This window comes from Strongyloides ratti, assembly GCF_001040885.1.
Source record: "Strongyloides ratti genome assembly S_ratti_ED321, chromosome : 1".
NCBI classification, from domain to species: Eukaryota; Metazoa; Nematoda; class Chromadorea; order Rhabditida; family Strongyloididae; genus Strongyloides; species Strongyloides ratti.
In genome coordinates this window covers 10,310,820-10,333,370 of record NC_037307.1, presented here as the reverse complement: position 1 = coordinate 10,333,370, position 22,551 = coordinate 10,310,820, and the positions used below count along the sequence as shown (strand labels likewise).

Sequence of the window (22,551 nt, the reverse complement as noted above, 5' to 3'; positions counted from 1 at the left end):
TGACATTTATCTTTTGAAAATCATTATATTATATATTTGATTTTATGTATAATACAATTATACCAAAAGTTACCAACTTTTTGATTTTTATATTATTTAATAAAAGAAGATTGTAAAACTTTTTTCTACAATTTTATATTTATGTTTTTATTTTTACCTTATTTACTAAAATGTTATAAATAAAATAAATTAAAAAAGTTTTTTTTTTTTGTCTTACTTCAAATTATGTTAATAAATTTTATATTTGACATTGAAATTTAAATATAAATAATAATAATAAAAAGTTCTTTGAGTAATTATTCATTTACTTTTATTTATCTTTAAAATTTACCGCAGACGTCTAACTTTTTTTTTTTGTAAAAATTTAAAATAAGAAATATTTGAAACTTTTTTATAGGAAAAAAAAGTATATATACAATTATTTAACAAATATCTTTTTTATGATATCCTAATATTTTACTATTATATTTTAAAAAGAATAACTGTTGATATACAGTATTATCTATAAAAATTAAAAAAAAAAAGAAAATATTATTGTTAAACTATATTTAATAATCAAGAGGAAATATATTTACTGTCTAAAATATACAATTTGTCTTTCATACAATATATTAAATCTATCCTAATTAAGTCATAATTTCTATATATTCTTTGTTTATTATACAAAAGTTATTAAGTAATTATCACTCAACTATCAATTGATAGTATCTTATACTAATCCTTTTGACATCTCCTTTTTATATATATATATAATTTTTTTTTTAAAATCGAAAATAGGAGATAGATAATTATAATATCCATAAAAACATCATCCTTTGATCTATCAATCATTTATAAACTTTCAAAATATTTGAATGTATAATGATATTAAAAATAATTAAAAAAATTAAAAAAAATGTATGGAAATATATATTTCTTTTACTATCTCTAAATATTATATCTCTAATAAAAGGTGGTTGTTATCAACGACAATTATGTTGTAAGGGAAAAAATAATACATGTAAGGATATTGATGATGGTATTCGGCACCTACCAATTTCTATACGATGGCCAGGACAGGTACCTAAAGATTATCGTTATGATTGGAGAGAAAGACCAAGTTTTGTTTATGCTAAAGATGATAATGAAAAATTAGGAAGATTAGTTTTACCAGATATTTTACAAGTTAATGAAAATGGTTTACAATACCTTAGAAGTTATGGTATGTTAGTTATTTAATTTATTTATTTTAATTTAATTATTTATAGAGAGTGATAAATTTAATAAAGATTACCTTTTTGATGAAATGTTAACAGACATGGATGATGAATATATTCAGGAACTTGAACCAGATGAAAGTATTGAAATATTACATTTTGGTGAGGAGTATGAAGATCCACAACCTTATCAAGAACATATTAGATATTTAGATCCAGATAATAGGACACATGCATATATACGGTAAATTTTTATAAATTTTAATTAATATATAATAAAAAAAAATAATTATATTTTTTAACTTTACATTATATTAATACTTGATTTAATGTATAATTTATATTAAATGACTATACAAAGTTATAAAAAAAAAAACTAATTTTTTCTTAACTATTCAAAAAAAAAAGTAATTAAATTTTATTCTACAATTTTTGAAAAATATTTTATTACTATTCTTTTGTTAAAATATACAATTAATTAAAAAAATTTTTTTTTTATTAAAGATATTCATTGATAAACCGGTACATACCTGTCAGAGTTGAAAAGGTTAAAAAAAGAACACGACACAGGATGAGGCATGAAAAAGTTCGAAAATTAGGTAAAAATAAAATTGATAAATTAGTTCCTTTAGAACATCATGATGATGAAAAAAAGAAAATTGAAAATGAGAAAAATTATCGTTATAAATCTCAAGGTAATATTGAATGTTATTGTGATAGTGCATGCTTAAAATTTGGTGATTGTTGTTCTGATTATACTTTTGTTTGCCCACCACTTGATTGTAAGACATCTGAATGGGAGATATGGAGTGATTGTATAGCTGATGATAAAGAAAAAAATTGTGGTATTGGTGAAAGAGTTAGAAAAAGAAAAATTATTAAAAATCCTGAAAATGGTGGTTCTAGGTGTGGTGTATTAGAGGAAAAAGTATCATGTTTTAAAGAATGTAAGAAAAAAAAAGGTATAACAAGTTTATTTGATGAGACAACAGTAGCATTGATAATAGATTATAAATATAATATGAGTAGAAAATATGACAGAAAACATAATAAATTATGGAGTATACCAAAAGTTATTGAAAAATTAAAACATTTACAGTATTATTGTGTTGAATATAAAATAGATTGGTTAAATCAAAATTGTATTGAAGAAGTTTTTAAGAATACTTTATATAAAGGTACAACAATATGTGGTGAATGTCAACCAGAGGCACAGGTTCATAGAAAAAATCATCGTTGTGCAAGTGATTTAGAAAATGGTGAAGTAGGATTTTGGAAATTAATTGGTCCAAAAAGTTGTAATGGTATTTGGACAAGAATTGTTAGGACTGATAAATGTAAATGTTCTTCAATGTTACCACATCTTTATCCATACTTATTGGTATAATTTTATTCTTTTTGGATAATAATTTAGAAGAGATCTTTTTTTTAATATTATTATTATTATATTTTTTTTTTATATTGCCATTATTAATATTTTAAACGGTATCTCAGTTTTATTTCATCTTTCGGTGACATATATAAAATATATAATATTTAAATTTTTTTTTAATTGTCTGACATTTTAATATTTTTTATAAAAGTTATCATTTAACAAAAAAAAAAGGAAGACGATTTTAAATAGAAAACTTTTTTTTTCCTTATTCTAAAAATTTATAATAATAAAAAATTCTTGTCTTTATCAAGAATGTAAAATATAAAAAAAAAAGAATACATATTATAAAGTGAATGATATTAATGATTAATAACAAAAATAGATATGAAAGAAAAGTCTTGTATAATTTAAAAAAGAAGAATATATTAAAAATTATATTATAATGAATTAATTTCGTTAGGGATAAATATGTATATCTTTATATAAACGAGAGGAAATGGACAGAGGATGACATTTCTTATGTCATTTCCACTAACATTCAAAAGATTTTAGAATAAAAAATTTATTATCTAAGTTTATAATTTATAATTTTTGATAAAAGAAATATATATATATACATTTATATTTTACCAAATAAGAGTATATCATATATGGAAGCTTAAATATAGAAAACTTTTTTTTAAGAATAAAAAAAAAAAGAATTTTTATTTCATCATTATATAAATATAATATCAAAATATGGAGTAAAAATGAAGAGAGTATATTAAAAAGGGAAATATAGATAACGATAGATTTCATGTTAAAATACTTTTTATATAAAGTTTATTAAATATTTGTAGTAAAAATAAAAGTCTACATCTTCATATATATATATAAATATAAATATATACATTTAGAAATATTTTTACTAATATTATTAAGGAAAAAATCAAGAATAAAAAGTCTACCTTATAAATATTATTATAGGATGTTAAAATAAAAAAATGTATAACTTTATTTTGGTATATTTTTTTTTTATTTTATTTAACATAAAAATATTTGTCATACATCTAATATTATAAAAATGTACTTAATGTTGAAATGTTTTATTCATGTTATTGTAGCTAGTTATCAAAAAAAAAAATACTGTTAAGTAAAACATTTCCTGCTTTGTTAATAAAAAAATAGCGAATTTTTAATAATTTTTATACTTTTTTAGCATCAGCAGATGGTTATAGTTTGTAGAAAATATGGGGAGATAATGGAAAAAAAAAAAAAAACTTTCATAATATATAATATAATTCATTATTTCTTTTTTTTTAATTACTCATTTTCCTTTCTTTTTATCTTTTTTTTTTGATAGAAAAAAGTTCGCAGGTGTTTTTGATGTAACTATATTATATTTCATCTCTTTTTTTATCGTGTTATTTTTTTGTTAACATTTAGTTAAAATATATTTTAATTTTAGAAAAAAAAATGTTCTTCTAATATTTAGTAGTATGTTTTATATTTTTTTTATTATTATCCATATCAAGATATATATATATATATATATATATATAAAAGATTTTTTTTTTACTATTATCAACATTTCTCTTATTATAAATCGCTTTCTATTAAAGAAAATTATTTAGAACTTTTTACCCAGCTGAAAAAGCTTTTTATAAAATAGCCTTAAAAATAATTTTTTCTACCCTTAAATTATTTGATAATTAAATTTAACTTTCTTACATATTTAAAAATTTAAAAAAAAATTCTTTTAATTATTACTATATATCATATAAGTTTAATATTTTTGGGTTTTTTTTTCTAAAAAAATTTTTTTTTTTATCAACTATATTATTCATTTATTTCTATTATTGTTATATAATAATTTTATAAAAGATTTTTAGTAACTAAAATATTTAGTTTTATTTGTTAATTTTAAGAAGTTAAAAATTATATAAAAAAGAAAATTATTTTATTTAATCAATCAGTTTTATAAAAATATATAAAAATTTTTATTGTGAATAGTTTGCTAATAATTGTTTTATATATATGTATATATTAATTTTATTTTCTTAAGAACGATTATAACAAGATGTATCGGGGGCGGAAAATTGTTTTCAATTATCAAATTAAAGAAAAAAAAGTTTTCTAATAAGTTTACCCTAACAATAGGCAGTTAAGGTTTTTTTTTTTTCCTATTTATTATCATCTTTGATGGGAATAAAAGGAAATTACAAAAAGCTTTTCTTTTGTTTATGTTGTTAAAATAAAAGTATAATTTTTTTTTGTAATGTCATTAATAGAAAAAAGTTTCTTCTAATGACAGTAAGATTGAATAAATAAGAAAAGCTAATAAAATTCACTCTCATAAATTATAACTTTTAAAAATTTTATTCAATTAATATGATGATGTGATGTACGTGAGAGGAGGAAGTGATAAGAAAAAAAAATTTATGTAATAAAAATCACATCATTTTGTCATATCATTAGCTTACAGGAAAATTTATCCTGTGAAAATTTTTATTTTTGTCACCCATTCATTTTCATAAATGAAATTGTTTTTGATATTTTATTCCTACATTATAATTAAATTTTTTTTTTCTCTATTTACGTTTAAACCATTTAAAGGTAGATACAAATAAATACATGAATTAATTATAATCAAGCTATTTAAAAAGCTTTTATTTTGTCAAAATAACTAAAATGGATTATTTTTATATAACAAGAAAAAATAAAAAAAAAATTTATTAATTTTATTAAACTATCTATTCCTTATCACTCTCTAAATAATAGATAACAGATATTTTTAAAATATGTACTTTTTTGCATAACAAATTTAAGTATTTTTTTTAAATAAATCAATCTATTTCTTTATACCAAATATCCATACATTTATTAAAAAAAAAATTTTATTTTATCATATTATCCAACAATTGAATATTCATATTTAAAATTAATAAACTTAACCGTATATTAATTACATTTTATTTTGAAGCTGAATATCAATTAATTATTATGTATTCTTGTCAATCGTCTTTTTTTTTTGCCACTTCTTGAAAATAACAATTGATAATAGGCACATTTGATAGCCTTTTTATTATTTAATTTCTTACTACTAAACATTAAAAGATGTTTTTATTGTTGTAAAAACATTTTTGTGGTTTTTTTATTATCAAAATAAATTTTTTTTATTTATAAAAAAAATATTGTATTAGAATTATAAATACTTTTTTTTTCATTATAAATAATTAAATGATAATCAAAAGTGGTTAGTTTTATAAATATTTCATTATAATTGTTTAACAAAAGTTATTATTTACTCATGCATTTTTTTTTTACCTTTTTTTTTTTTATTCCATTAAATTTTTATGTGTTTATTTTTTCACCACCAAAAAGTTATTTAAAAAAATGATAGTAGAAAAAGACACTTTAAATGAGATAATTTAAATTTTGATGTAAAAAAAAGAGAATTGTTACATAAATGTATATTTTTGGGGTAAAATAGAAAATGAATATTTATCTATACATTATAATATTTAGTTATATCATTACTTTTGAATTATCTTTTTCAAGTTACATCTATTGTTTTGTATAAAATTTATTCATGTGGATAACTAAATTAGGAATTTTATTTTTAAATGATAATATTGAAGAATTTTAATGTACTTTATTGAATATTATATTTACTTTTTTTATGAATTTTTATTTATGAAACTATATTTTGTTATTTTTTGAAATAAAAATGTATATTAATAAAAATTTAAATAAAAAAAGATTGAATATATTATATCATAAAATACCAAACTTTATTTTATTAAAGTATAATAAATGAGTTTTCCATTATTATTTGGCATTTTTATTGTACTAATAATTAAATTTAATTAAGTATTTCAAAATTTTTCTTAAAATTATGTTAAAATTAATTTACAACGCTTTTTTATACCTAAAAAAGATCTTTTTTTCATAATCCTTCTAATCAAAGTTTAAAATTTTCTATTTTGCATCAGTATAATTAAAGATTTAAGATAATACCAAATGCAGTATGTGTTATTCATTAGTTGTATGTAAATATTTTTAAAACTAAATTATCTTTTTATGTATTATTCTAATTTTGTCATTATTTAATATGCATTGGAAGCATTTTATAAAAATAATAGTGATAAACATTTTTTTTTAAACCAAATTAATTCTTTTTTGTCTTTAACAAGAAATTTTTTTTTGTTGTAAATATATTTATATATGTTGATTAGTTAACAAAAATACAAATATTTTTGCATTAATTTATCATAAGAATTTAATTATAGTTTAAACAATCATCTTTTATATATTTAATAATTTGGTTTTTTTTTATATAACAATTTTATATTTCTATATTTCTATTTTTATTAACATAAAAGACATACCATTTGTTAAAAAAAAAGAAACATATTTATCATTTTTATTTGTCATAAAATAAATATTAATTATTCTATTAAAAAAATTTTATATCTACTGTTAGAAAATATCTTTTTGTTCTTTGAATCTTTTAATCTTCTTACATCAATAAACAATATCTTAAGTAAGATTATTAATCATATAACTTTTTTTAAATGAACAAAAAAATAAAAAAAAAAAATAACTTTTTTGATAGTTTTATATCTAAACAAAAAACCCCATCTTGACCATATCTTTTTTTTATGGTATGTATCATTTTCCTGGCAAACTTTCTTTTTTCATTTTTCAACTTTATAGTTCTTAAGCACATGTATAAATATCTGTATTACATCATTCTTCTTTTCCCCTTTCCAATTAGACTACAAAAATCTTTTATCAACTTTCTGGTAATTCCCTTGATATGAATATATAAATACATTTCTATGATATATAGTGATACAACATTTCTGGACAAAAACTTTGTTTTTAATTCATATAACATATATGTATAATTCTTTTCTTTTATAAGATGACAAAAAATGTTTTATTATTAATATTTCAGATATTCTAAATTTTCACTTATCATATCAAATATAATTGTATAAAAGATTTATTAACTCAGAAAATAATTTTATAATCTCTTATGACCTTCTTCTTTTTTTTTCAGAACAAAATTTAAGAAAGTAAATAGAGAAATTTTAACGTCAAAATTTTGATAACTTCATTATTGTTTACTGCATAAAAACAATCAAATTTATATAAATAATACAAAAAGAAAAAAAAAATTTTAGAAATATTGAAATATTAACAATAATGCCTGAAATCAATGAATCAAAAGTTGATAATGATTGTAGGGCATCAAAAAAGTCCCTGTAAGTTTTTTTTATGATTAAAATTTATAAAAAAAATAAAAAAAAAAAACTTAAAATGATAAAAGAAAAATTATCTTAAATTTAAAAATATATCAAATTGATATGTGTTTTTATTTTAAAACATCAATAAACACTATCATTAAAAAAATGATAAATAGATATTAAGTAGTAATATATTAATGGTGAAATAAAATTGAACCAATTTCCTGAAATATACATCTCTCTTTATTTCCTTCTTTTTTTTTAGATTTTAAATATATATACAATTGATATAAAAAAAAAATAAAAAAAATTGAGTTATATCCTTTAACTATAAATTTTCAACATAACTATCTAAAATCAGACAGTAGATTAAAGAGAAAAAAAAAACATATATGTATGCATTTTTATATTATCTATCTATATATATATATATGTATATATGTAAATAAATTTTTTTTTTATTTGGTCTAATGGTCTAGAAATACTAATAGAAATTAATAGAATTCTTAGATTCCTTATTATAAGACCATTAGTAAAGGTACTTGTGCCTATTTTGATGAGATATTTTATTTAGTTACTTACCCTCTTCTAAATACATAATATATCATGATAACTACTAGATAGTTAAAAAGATTTATATTATAAATTTTTTCTAAATATTTTTATATACTAAAGTAAAAAATAATACATTAAAGTATATACATTTTTTTACTCATTTAATCTTATTTTTAATAGAAAAATATATTACGTATGTAAAGAAATATGATTTATTAGTAAAGATAATCAGTACTTTAGATTTTTGCACTTAAAGATAATCTTCCAAAATATAGTATATAAACTTCACTTTTTTTCTAAAAAAAATATAAAAACGTTTTTCATTTTTATTTTAATATAACATAATGTATTTTAAAATTTCTTTATTTTTTAAAAAAAATAACTTTTTTTTCAGTCATTAACATTCCAATTATATTTTTTTTTTTATAAAATATGAGATTTAGGTTTAGGAAATATTTTTTTTATCTATCATTATATCATTTTACAAAAAAAAAAAACATAATTAAACGTATTTTCTTTTATGTATGAGAATTGTGAAAAAAAAAAATTTCTTAGTTTTTTTATAATAATAATATAAAATAATTTCCTTGACAAGTATCACATATACATTTAATATGTGTTGAAAATTGAGATTACATCCTTTTTCTTGTATAAACGTGTAATTATAAATATAACTAATTAATATAATTTTTCTTGGTAAAATATGTTTAATTCTAATAAAATTAATATTAAACCAATTAGTTTTATAATACTTTGATGCATTCTATTAATATGTCATTCTTGAAATTTTCCATTTCGTTTATTATCTTTTTATATAGTTTATATAATTAAAATTTGTAAAGAGTTTTTTTTTTTACTAGGTATTTTTATTTTAAATGGATTTAAAAAAAATTAAATAGATGTTTAAATTTTATCACTAATAGGGTGTTATATTACATAAAAAAAAACATTGCTATTTTATAAAATTAAATAATTTGAAGACTAAATATTTTAGATTAAAATATTTTTATTAATTAAATTTGCTTATTTATTTCCCTTAGTTATAAATAAAAAATAAAGACAACCACAAAGTTACCCTCTAACATTAAATATTTTAATGATAATTTAATTAGACTCCAATTTCATTATAAAGTAAACGTGTAATTGGATTCAAAGTAGACGTTTTGGTAAAAAAATATTTTTTTTTTCTATTTTATCATTTTTCTTTTATACATATATATACATACATATAAATATAAATATTTGTATTATTTAAGAAATTAGAAAACAGAAGAAAAAAAAAAGTTTAATAAAAAATTTTAATTTTTTTTTTAGTGTAGATGTTTAAAATATTTACATTCATTAATATTGATAAAAAGTTAAGTTTAATACCATATTATTATAAAGTTTATTATTTATTAATAATTTATAAGAAAATGTATATAATATGGTTTACTTTATTTTTATTCAAATTTAAATTTTACTCAAGTAGTTTAATTTTTTTTTTATCATATTACTCATAGATAATAATAATAATCATTTTGTTAAATAAAAAGAAAATTACATATACATACATTTCTAACACCTTTTTTCTTCATTTTTAACATTTGTAAATTGGTAGTTTTTATTGTCTTATAAAAATTTATTTATATATAAATTATTAACAATCTTTTTTCTTTTTTAATTATCTAAGATTATCAATTTTTTTTTATATATGTAAAAGAAAGATAGAAATATTTATTAATAATAAGATTTCCTATTATTATTAACTTTTAAATATAAAGATATATTTTTGTAGGTGTTATATAAAATTTATCTATATAAAACTAATTTGTTACTTTAAAAATAATGAAAAAAAAAATTAAAAGATACCTTTATTTATTAAAAAAAAATTATTATTATTATGTATCATTTATCATAATAATAAAAAAATTTAATCTCCTCTTCTTATATTATTATCATTAAAAAAGCGGTTATAAAAATTTTTATATTTAAAATAAAATACACTTCATTTTATGTAGGAACTTTTTTTTATTTTTGATTTATTTCTAACTGCCATAAAAATTTTAGAACATTTTTTGATGTATCTATTTATTAAAAAATAAGGAGAAAAAGTTTATTTTTGATACAATTTAAGGTTTCATTTTATATTATAAAAATTTCAATGGTAGTATTATAATGTTTGACATTTTCAAAAAAAAAAAATATGATTATTTTAAATTAGATGTATATAGTATCTTTATAGTAGCGGGGAATAAGGATGATAATGATAAGATATATATATATATAAGGTAGAGTTTTAGTTAAGCTTAGATTATTATATTTTATTATATATAACTGTTTACGATAAAAATTAGTTTATCCTTCATTCTAGGCAAATTTTTTTCCCAATAAAAATTTTAATTTTAAAAGTAAACTATGATATATATTTATGTATTGTCAATTCCATTATTTGTAGATTTTATAAAGGATATTCCTACTAATTTAAAGATAAATATTTTTTTTTTTATCAAAGTACTACGTTATACTACTTTTTTTTTTAAAATAAATTTTAATATATGAATAATAATAAAAAAAAAAATAATGTTTTAATATATTATTTTAGTACTAAAATAGTAAATATTTTTATTCAAAAAAGTTTTTTTTTGATTTAATAAAGGGTTAAAAAAATTATTTTTATATTTTTGTATATATATAAATGAATTTTATAAGTATTTATACTTTAATATTCATGTAAAGTATACATAGCAATAATCTTTCTTAATGATAAATATTAAGATACATATCTAATATTCATTTCTTGTCATTATCTTAAAAATACTATCTATTTGTATTGAAACATTTTTTTTTTGTCTTCAAATAAAAAAAAAGAAAAGGATAAAAAAAAAATACTTTAACTGTTTTTCCTTTTAATATTACAATATAATATATACATATTTTTCCCCTTTATATTATAAATGGCTATTTATTAAAGTTGTTTTCACATTTTCATTATTTATATAGATGTTATGACATAAAAATAAAGGAATATACATGCAAGTAAAACTCTTCCTTTCATTATGTACTTCTTATTTTCTTTTTTAACTTAAGCTCAATAGCTAGTAAAACTGGGTATTAATAAAAGTAGGCATAGTTAAAAGTATATATAGTTAAACGGCCTGATATTTGAAGCTCCCATACAAACACCATCATCATCTCCTAGAAGAAAGTCATTTTGAGGCAAAAAAGATTTATTCTTTTGGCACCGCCCTGACACACATACAAAATATATGTTATGAATGCATTTTAAATATTCTCCTTCTAAAGATGTGGAAAAAAATTTGTCTTCTAACAATATTAAAAAATTTTATTGTTAGATCTTATACAATTACTAAAATTAATTTTTAATTTTGTTACTCTAAAACTATTTATTTTAAAAAAAATTCTTTTTTTTTTGTTTATTTTTATCTTTTTTTTTATATTATTATTATTTTTAGATTATTACCATCTTTTGAAAATAATACTTTAGAAGTTGAAAAAAATAGATCTAGAATAAGGAGTTTTTCAGTTTTTGACCAAAAATCTGCTAGTCTCCGTCAACAAGATTATTCTCTAAATTTTAATAATTCTTTACTTAATGTTCCTGGGATGGCTAGATCTAATTCTATAATGTTGTCACCACATCATCATCCACCTGAACATCGTCGTTTACCACATTCACCATATGATAATGGAATACCATCATCAACTAATAACAGAGGAAGTGGATATTCACATCATTTTCATTCACCATCAGTTTCACATAATGGTTCATATCTTGATGTTAGATCATCATTAAATTCATCAAATTCTTCATTAGCCTCATCACTTCATCCAAGTGGTGGTAGAAGAAAATTACCCATAGCACCAGATGAAATAAGTAGTGGAGGAATTGATGGTTTTCAATCACCAAGAAGATGTTCATCACCAAGATTATTACCTACTTCACCATGTATATCACCAATGGCAAATAGTCCATCACCACCATATCAATTTAATAATTATCAATCAAATGAAAGAAGATCTTCTGGTAGAAGATTACCAGAACCACCAGCAATTCAACCATCATATAATCATCCAAATAAAAATAATAGTAATAATATTAATAATGTACCTAAAATAAATAATTACCCAAAATTACCAACTAATTCATCAATCTATTCTGTGGATTCTATTACACCATCAACATACACACCACCATCAGATATTTCAATGGATAATTTTCATATTTCATCTAATAATCCTAATAATGATTTATTAGTAAGAAGACAATTACCAATGAAAAAGACATCATGTATTATTCAACCAACAACACCATTTCATTATACAAAACATCCCAGAAGAAATTCAACAACGCAACCATCATTACATATAAATCAACCAACAGAAAATATCTTTCCAAATAACAATGATAACCAGATACAACAACAAAATTTATTACCAAATCCATTTGGAATAACAACAAAACCAATAACTAAATCAGAATCAACATTAACAGGTACCTCAACAACAACAAGTAGTAATGAACCATCAAGACGTTCTTCAATTGTTCAGGATAGAGATGCTTTCCGTTTTCGTAATGGTTCTATGGCACATTTATTTGAACAACAACATTTAATACAAATTCGTGATAAATCTCCAAGTAGAACATCAACATATACATTAGAAAGTCAATACTCAACAGACCAGGTTAGTTTTGATATATATTTAAAAATTTATCATTTAATGTTTCATATTTATTTATTTATTTTTATATATATATATTTTTTTTTTTTGAATTTTTTATTTTGAAAAAAAAAACAAAACGTTATACTCCATTAACATGAGTTTCTATAAAAATTTTTTACTTTTTAACATAACGATAAAATTTAAAAAAAAAATTTATTTATTCTTCTTAAAAAGTAGGCAAAATTTATGTAATATGTATTTTAGTAAATATATATATATATATATAAACATCTCTCTCTTTAAAATATTTAATAGAGATTTGGCACTCTTTTTCATAGTCCTCATTATCATTGTTAAAAGTTATAAAAGAAAATTTTTGAGAAAAATCTTGCATTGTTATAGTTACAAAAAATTATTTATTCAAAAGTGAGGATATATATTATTTTTAATGAAAAGTTATTTTTGGTGAATTCATTTAAAATTATTATTATGTCAAAAGGGACATAATTAGGTGAGAAGGAGAAAAAAAGGAAAACGAGTGAGTGGGTTTTTGCAATAAAAGAACTTATATTTTTTTTTGTTTTCTTTTTTTTTTTGTTAATAGATGTATGGTCGATTGAGGGAATGATAATTTTTAAATTATTTAGAATTTCCTTTTTTTTTTGTTTGCTGTAGTTATATGCATTAACGATTAAAAATATTAATTGTTGAAATAAAATTATATTTTATTTGAAAAACTGTTTTATTTTTATTAGAAATATTTAATTGGTAATTTGAATTTTTAAAATATAGATAATTGTTTAAATAAAATTTATAAAAAAAAAATATATATATTAATCTGTGTACTTTTTAATCAAAAATAAAGTTGTTCTTTTATTTACTATGTAGGTGGCAAGTAAAATGAAAACATTATTAGCATAAATTTTTTTTTTTTAATTTAAAATTATTATTAACATTGTTAATATCTTTATGATTATTATTATATAAAAAGATATCAAAAAAAAAATTTTGCTTTTTTTTTGTGATTATCCTATTCATTAAGTATTGAAGATTATATTACCATATACATATTATAGAAAAATAGAAGGGGGGAAAAATAGATTTGTCTTGAGGATGACGCAAGAAAACTAATTTAACTTCAAAAAAATATTTTATATATATATATGATACCAAAAACTTATATTTCAATATAAATATAACACAATATTTTCTTTTATACTATTAAATTTAAATTAATATAATATTTGAGTCAGAATAATAAAATAAAAAAAAAGATAAACAGAAGTAGTGACGTAAATTATTTTGATACTTTTATTTGTTAATTAAAATTATAATATTAATATATATATATTATATGTTGTTTTTTCTTAAACCATATTAATTTTTTTGTTATGAAAAAAAAAATAATATTTTATTATTGATAAATACTTTTTTTTTTTGTATAGTAAAAAAAATGTCTTAAAACACTTATCTTTAGATAATCAGAAATTAATGAAAAAATATTCTTCTTTTTTTTTCTTAATATTTTTATACAAATTTTATAAGAAAAGAATATATATGATTAACTACACATATATTATGAGATAAAAAGAGAGTGATAATAGTATAAAATTTTTTACTTCCGTAAGAATTAACTTTATGAGAAAATAGTTTTATTTATGTATATTATTTTTATTTTTGAAACATATATACAAATTAGTTTTATTCTTATCTTATTTCTTTTTAAAGAGGTAAATAATACTTTTATACAGTAGAAACCTTTATAAAATTAGTGAAAGGATTAGATAAATTTGATTATATACATATATGAGTTAAAGAAAAATAAATTTTTATTATTTTTATTTTACTTTTTTTTCCCTATTATTTAATGCAACTTTAGTAGGGGTAACATTTTTTTTTGGAAAAACTTTTTTTTATCTTAAATATCCAAGTTAATATTTTATATAAAAAAAAAACAATATGTAAATAATTAATATTCAAAGGACTAAAGATGATTCTAACAATTGATAATAATAAGAAAAAAAAATTTTTTTTTATTTATTTTACAGTATATTTATTGTAGGTCATGTAAAATGTATCATTTTTATTACTTTTTTTTTATTTTATTTACCTAGATATATAATTATATATACGGTATTATATTATTTATCTTCAACACAAAATAATTTTTGTATCAATAGATTGTTTTCCTTATTAGCATCATATTTATTAATATAAATAAAAAATCTTTTTAAATAAACATTAAAACAAAAGGACAATTTTATAATTTATTCAAGAAAAAATAATATATGAAAAAAAAAAAGTGGGACAGAGATATTTTCTAAATTTATACCAAAACAAATACTTAAACATTCCATTTATAATATAATCTTTGTTTTAAAAAAAAATTTCGATAAATCATACAAATGTACTAACATATATATATGTACTTTTAAAAAAAGGATAAATTTTTTGAAAATTTAAATTTTGAATGAGCAATGATTATTTTCCAATATTATATTTTTAAAAATGATGTATATTTTAAAAAGTTAACAACAACATAAGAAATCAGATGATTATTTAAATAATTTATATCCAAAAACATATAACTAATTCTTTTTTTTCATCTAAATTTATTTTGGTGCTTTTTAAATTTTTTTAAATGTATGAAATTAAATTACAAAATTTTCTTTTATAATTTTAAAAAAAAGAAAGGATATTTAAAGTTTGAGGACAGTTTACAATTCCTAATTGGTGGAAAAAGAAAAAAAAATGATAGGAAATGGTAGATTTTTAACTATTTTTCATGAAATTTATATTATTATAATTATACTACGTTAAATATTACAATTGATATTATGTATTTTAGGGAAAAAAAGAGATTTTTTTTAATAATAAAAAAAAACTTCCTATTTTTAGTACTTTAAAAGTACAATAGGTTATTATACACTAGACAATTAAAAAAATATTACATATTTTATTGTAAAAAGTTTTGTTTTATGCATCTTTTTTGGTTTTAAATAATAGAATATATAAATTTAAAGAGTTAAGAAAATAAAAGGACTTGACTAAGTAAAAAAGGGAACTAAAGATTTTTTTTTTAGTTTTAAAATATATTATTAGGAATATTTAGAACATTTTCTTTTGAAAAAGTTAAGTTTTTAATTTATTAAAAATTTTACAAGAAATTTTTTTTTTTTTGAAAATGTACGATTTTTGGTCATCAATCTAAAGTTTTTTTTTTTTATCTGCTGTAGGGACTTTTTAACTTTAATTTTTATTTAATGTAACATATTATTAATGATAAATTTTATTGGTAATATTATTTATTTAAATTATCTAGTGAAAGTTTAATGTATTTTCATAAATAAATCTTATTAAATATTTATATTATTTTTATATCTAAAAATAGAAATAAAATATAATTATATATACTTTTTATATAAATTTTATCTTTATAGTTAAATTCTATATCAAGTGCCAAGTCTAGAGGTAGTGTTGATAAGGAAGAAGATGGAAATATATCAGTAGTTGGAAGTATCTCATCATCTGGATCAGCTGTTGCTACAAGTGAGAATAGAAAACCTGAAAATTTAGGTCTTGATCCATCACATTATATTGGAAAAGAAAATAAACCTGAAGTTGTTGTTTTATCAGCATCAGGTCAAAGAGTACTAATTAATGAAGATGATAAACCAAAAGGATTAGGCCTTGTTACATGTACACTTCAACATTTTCCAATTAGAAAAAGACTTCGTGTTACAGTTATAAAAGTTGAGGGACTTGCAGGTGAATTAAAACCAAATTTAGAAATTTTACCTTTTTGTCGGGTAACTTTACACCCCGGTAAAAGTACTAAAAGTCAAGATTCTGTTGTTAAAAGAGGAAGAGATGCTGTTTTTAATCAGGTAATTATATATTACTAACATCATGTTATTTATTTTTATAAATAATTAAATTTATTTTTTTTTTATCTTGTCAACAAAATAATATTACTAAAAATGTTGTTTTTTTTATAGGAATTTTTCTTTGACAATGTAACTATAGATGACTTGGATACAAAATATGTCCAGGTAGTATTTCTTCATCAATCAAGTCAAAAACTTCAAAAAGACATTGAAATAGGTGAATTTAACATTGAATTGAAAGATTTCCCATTATTACATGACAAGAAAGAGGTAAAAATAGTTGATGAATTGAAAGTCAAATTTAATACAAAGGTATTTTTAAAAATTTCCTTTTTTTTTCTAAAAACATTTAATTTATTTTTTTTTTTAGAAGTTAGGAAAAATATATTTTTCAACACAAATATCAAAAGAAGGAAAAACATTAACAATAAATGTAAATAAAGTTGAAGATCTTCCTAAATGGGGTCTTATTGGGGCACCGGATGTATGTGTTCGTGTAACAGTAATTCAGGAAGAGAATAAAGTTCAAACAAAACAAAGTCGTGTTTTAAAAAATACGTGTAAAGCTGTTTACCAAGAAAGTATTATGTTTTTAATTAGTACTAAAATGAATGATTTGAGGAAAACACAAATTATTGTTAGTGCTATTGATATGCAAAGGCATGTTTTTTTTTTACTATTAAAAAAAATAGAAAATATTTATTTATTATTTTTTTAAATGACATTTAAAAATAGTTTATTTTTATATTTAAGGAAAGAAAATTATGTGATATATTATTTATATTTAAAAATATTTAATTTAAATATGTTTGTAGTTAGAATAAGCTTTTTTTTATTTTATATAATTTATGTCTATTTTTGTGAAAAATATTTTAAAAAAAAAGACATCATTTAGTATTTGTAAATGATAAACAAAGAGAAGTGATTTAATTTTTATAAAACTATTTTGTTTTTTTACAAATAGAATACTATTTAAGTGATGAGAATTTAAAATGATATCAGAGAATTGTTTATAAATTTTATACATCATTTTATTATATTTTTAAAAAGTTATTTTTATCTTTTTTTTATTGTAGGGATGGTATTGGAGATTCTATTATAGGATCTGCTTATCTTGGAGCCATAGCAATGGATAAATCTGAAATTGATCAATGGAAAAATACAATAGAACACATTGGAAAAGAATATAAAGCTTCACATCATTTAAAGTTAGAACAACCTGAAGTTAAAGAATATATTGAAAATGATACTGTAGAAAAAAATGAAACTAAAAAAGAATTGGGTATAGATGATTTTGATGAATGGTTAAAATAATTATTAAAAAAAAAATTTTTTTTTATTCATATCATTAATGATACTTTAAGCAATTATTGAAAGAAAATTTATTTTTATTTATTGTAATGATATTTAATTAATAAAGTATTCATAAATATTATCTTTTCTTTTTTATATAAAAATGGATATTTATAAATTTTTTTTATAGTATAAAAGTGATAAAAATATTTTATAAAATAACAGTTTTAATAATAATATTATAATTAAAGATTAATGTTTTGCAATATAAGTCATTTACAATATTTGTTTTATCCATAAAACTGCTTTATAATTAAAAACAACTGTGAATTAAATATTTTTGCACTTTATAATTAGTTACTCAAAAGATTTCTTTTTTTTTTTTAATTTCCCATATTTCAATATGATAAATTTTCTGATATGAATCATTTGTTAATATGATACTTATAAATAAATATGTAAAATAAACAGAAATTTTTTTTTTATAAAATTTATTTGTTTATAAATTATAAAAAGTTTAAAAACAATAAGAATAATATTGATATTAAGATAAAGTTTAATGATATAAATGGTAACTACTTAAAATAATAATAGTACAGTTAATTATATAGCTTTAAATGACATCTGTTTTAAAATAAAAACAGAAATAATGATCAAAAAGTTATTGATGTTAATTTTTGTTCTCATAAACATATAGATATATATATTTATAATTGTGACTGATTAAGTAATTATCACCATCACTAAGTTAAGGTGGTTAATTTGCTTAATAATAGAAACATCAAAATATTTATTAGTTAATCACTCTTTTCCTGTGACATTTCAATAAAATGTGTTTAAAAAAGATAGAGTGATAAATTAAAATAATTATAAAGTCATCAATTAACTAATTAAATAAAAGCATTAAAAAATGATTGAATATATGTAATTTTATTATATATTAATTTTTATGGATATAATAATAATATTATATATATATATTATTTAAAAAAAACAAGTTGATAAGCACATTGTTGTGTATTGGTTATAGTACGAATATCTCAAAACTTTATTAAAGGTTTCTCTTTTAACTATTTTTAAATACTATTATTATAAATATATATTTAGTTTTTTGATTTAATAATAGTAATATGACATATGGAAAAGATGTAAGGATTCATTCTTTATGTATATTTATATTTAAAGGAATGAAAACCTTCAATCAAATTTATTAAAATGGCAAAAAGTTACAAAAAAAAAAGCCGAAAGAGGATGAGACAAGCATGTCTTTCATGCATCAATCATAGGTTTGCCATTATAAGCTTATTATTAAAAAGGTTTTCATTCTATATTATTAATAAGATATTGTTAATTAATGATAATGTGGCACTTCTATATTTCTATATATATATATATTAAATTTTTGTTGTTTAAAATTTCATTTATTAAATTACACTTTAACAATGTAAATAATATATATTTTAGAATAGTTTTAACATCTTAAGATAATATATAGATACTTTACTCATTAACGTGATTATATCTCCTTAAATTTTAAATCCAACTTCTGTTTTAATATAAATGTTCCTTAAAATTGTTTGTTTCTCCTTTTTCTATATATGTATCTATTTTAAGTAGTTTGCCTTTTTATTTACAATAATGTGCCAGGAAATTTAGAAGTATTATTTTATGATAAATCTCATTAAGCTATCATAGTAATAAAAATGGTATTGTATTGTTTAAATAATGTTTGTTAAATAGTTATTTATAAAAAGGTTTTAACTATTTATAGATATAAAGGAAGGAAGCCTTATTTCATGAATTACAATGAAATTGTCTTTAAGTTTCTCTCTTTAACTTTACTCTTAGGCATATCTTTTTAAAAATAATATTATATCATTGATAAAAATATTTTATAGTTAAGGAAAATTTTTGTTAATTATACTATCTTGCCCACCCACAGGATACACTTGATTGTTAATTAGGATTAAAATAATTTCAATTTAAAAATTTTTTATCAAATTTCTATTTTTAGTTAATGAATTATGTTGATGTTGCCATGATACAACAAAAAAAAATTTATATTTCATAGTTTTTTTTTTCAATGAAAATATTCTTATTATTATTATATTAATATTAATAATAATATATTTATTTATTTATTTATCTTAAACTTTTAAACTTTATCTTTATTTATAGATTATATTATCCTTTGATCATGAAACAAGAGATTGAAGGTAAAGAATATTCAAAGACAAAACGTTCCATTGTTACTTTATCATTAATCACTTTGAATATTCTTTTGATAATATTCTTAACCATAACAATATGGTATCAAAGACACGAATTGGTAAAGTTAAATGTAAGCTAATATTAAAACAAAAATGTTGTCCTAAACTATCTTTAAAACTAGTATTTTATGTATAAATATATTTTGATATATTTTAGGAAAATATTAAAATAATTAACAACAACCCATCATCATTAAATTTAAATGAGGTGTTAGGTGTAGATGATGATAATGATAATAATAGGAAAAAAAAAAGAAAACGACGACAGGTCATGATAAATGAAGATAATGAAGTTGAATATCCAAGTGAAGGAAATAATAATAATAAACAACAATCATCTTCAAAAACTTTTTTTGCCCCTCTTTATGCTGCTGTAACGGTAAGTTATATATTTAATTAAAAAAATAAATAAACATATATTAAGATAATTAACTTTAGTATATATATCATAAAAATTATATCTTTTATCTTAAAAATTTTTTCCTCATCATATGATTAATATTTTTGATTATGTAAAATTTGTAATGATAAAAAGGCAAAAATTTATGTTATTTTTTTATTACTTTTTCTATTTCAAACATAAATAATATTTAATATCATATAATATATTATATTTTATTAAAAATAACCTTTTTTAATAAAAGATAAAATCTTGAAATATATAAATATATTTATCATTAATATTTAAATTCTTAAATGTTACCTTTTTTTAAAAAAAAATATGACAAATTTAAAATCTATTTTCAGGAGGATATTATTGATGAAATATGTAGTAGTAGAAATAGATTGATACCAAAAAGTAATGACCAAAAAAAGACTGATAATGTTATTGTAATGACTTTGGATAAAGGTAAACAAGGACCACAATACTCTCAAGACCAGTCTTTGAATATTATAACAAATGAGGAAAAAAATAAATATAAAAGTTTGACAACAAAAAAAGAATTAGAGGCATTTAAAAAAAGTAAAACATGTTCACGGATCATTGGATTGGGCTTAAAAACAATGCATAGTGAAAGAAGAATAACACAAAGTGGAATTGTTAAAAAAGGTAATTCATGGTTTATAACTGAATTGTCAATTGGATATACAGTATTTGAAATAACTCATAATAATGGTATAATTGATTTTAATGATCCAAAAGAAATATATACACTTCCATCACCTTTTGTTGGATCTAATCATGCTTTTGATGAGGTTAAAAAAAATTATTATTATATTACTGATGATGGAAGTTATATAATGAAATTTAATTTAATTACATTAAAAGGAAATAAGAGTAAAAAATATCCTGTTATTATTAATAATATTAATAATAATTGGGATATTAATATTTATTCACAAATTAATGGAACATCAGCATTACATCTTGATAGTGGATATTTATGGATGGTATATAATAAAGATAAAAATAATCATTTAACAATAAGTAGAATAAATAAAGATACCTTAGAAGAAATAAGAAGAATAAGATTAAATAAATTTGATAGAAAAATTGCTGGTAGTTTTATTTCATGTGGTATATTTTATGTAATTGAATGTGAAGGAATTCAATGTAGAATATTATCTGTTTATGATTTAATTCATGGAAAATATGTTTTAAGAAAAGATAAATTTAATGTACTTGGACATTGGAATTCTTTTGGACTTATAAAATCAATTTCATTTGACAATGAAAAAAAAACTTTAGCCATTTTGGATAAGGATAAAATATATACAATTCACCTAAAAATTATTTAGTTCCTTTATCTAACTTTTTTTCTTTTTTTTATTATTACTTTTATAAATATATATATTTTATTTCTTCTCCAAACAAAGGTATTTTTTTTGACGATAATATATCTTACAAACTATTTAATAAAAATTTTATTTACTCACGTTTAAATCTTACACAATTAATGGTGTATGACAATTAAAGTTTCTTTTTTCTATCACCAATAAATGTCCACTTGATTTGTATTCTTGTAAAATCATTTACACGCAATAATATTATATGTAAAACATCTATTGAAATATCAATAGTAAAATATAGTTGATCTTAAGATTTTTATATATCATTCTTGAATAACTAAATTT

At 18.9% G+C, this 22,551-nt stretch overlaps 3 protein-coding genes across 3 annotated transcripts; all 3 read left to right on the top strand.

The window, feature by feature from the left end:
• Positions 1–861: 861 nt before the first annotated feature.
• On the top strand, positions 862–2,583 carry SRAE_1000317400 (Thrombospondin, type 1 repeat and Somatomedin B domain-containing protein; the record flags this gene model as incomplete). The annotated part of the gene is made up of 3 exons (XM_024650334.1): positions 862–1,201; positions 1,248–1,440; positions 1,701–2,583. 3 exons carry the CDS (start codon positions 862–864, stop codon positions 2,581–2,583), a joined length of 1,416 nt encoding a protein of 471 aa, XP_024504122.1.
• A 5,181-nt stretch (positions 2,584–7,764) lies between these two features.
• On the top strand, positions 7,765–18,226 carry SRAE_1000317300 (C2 domain-containing protein; the record flags this gene model as incomplete). The annotated part of the gene is made up of 6 exons (XM_024650333.1): positions 7,765–7,823; positions 11,816–13,046; positions 16,466–16,912; positions 17,024–17,224; positions 17,283–17,572; positions 17,989–18,226. The coding sequence occupies 6 exons, from the start codon at positions 7,765–7,767 to the stop codon at positions 18,224–18,226; spliced, it is 2,466 nt and encodes an 821-aa protein (XP_024504121.1).
• A 2,176-nt stretch (positions 18,227–20,402) lies between these two features.
• On the top strand, positions 20,403–22,215 carry SRAE_1000317200 (Olfactomedin-like domain-containing protein; the record flags this gene model as incomplete). Its single annotated transcript, XM_024650332.1, has 3 exons — positions 20,403–20,546; positions 20,633–20,854; positions 21,223–22,215. 3 exons carry the CDS (start codon positions 20,403–20,405, stop codon positions 22,213–22,215), a joined length of 1,359 nt encoding a protein of 452 aa, XP_024504120.1.
• Positions 22,216–22,551: the final 336 nt, after the last annotated feature.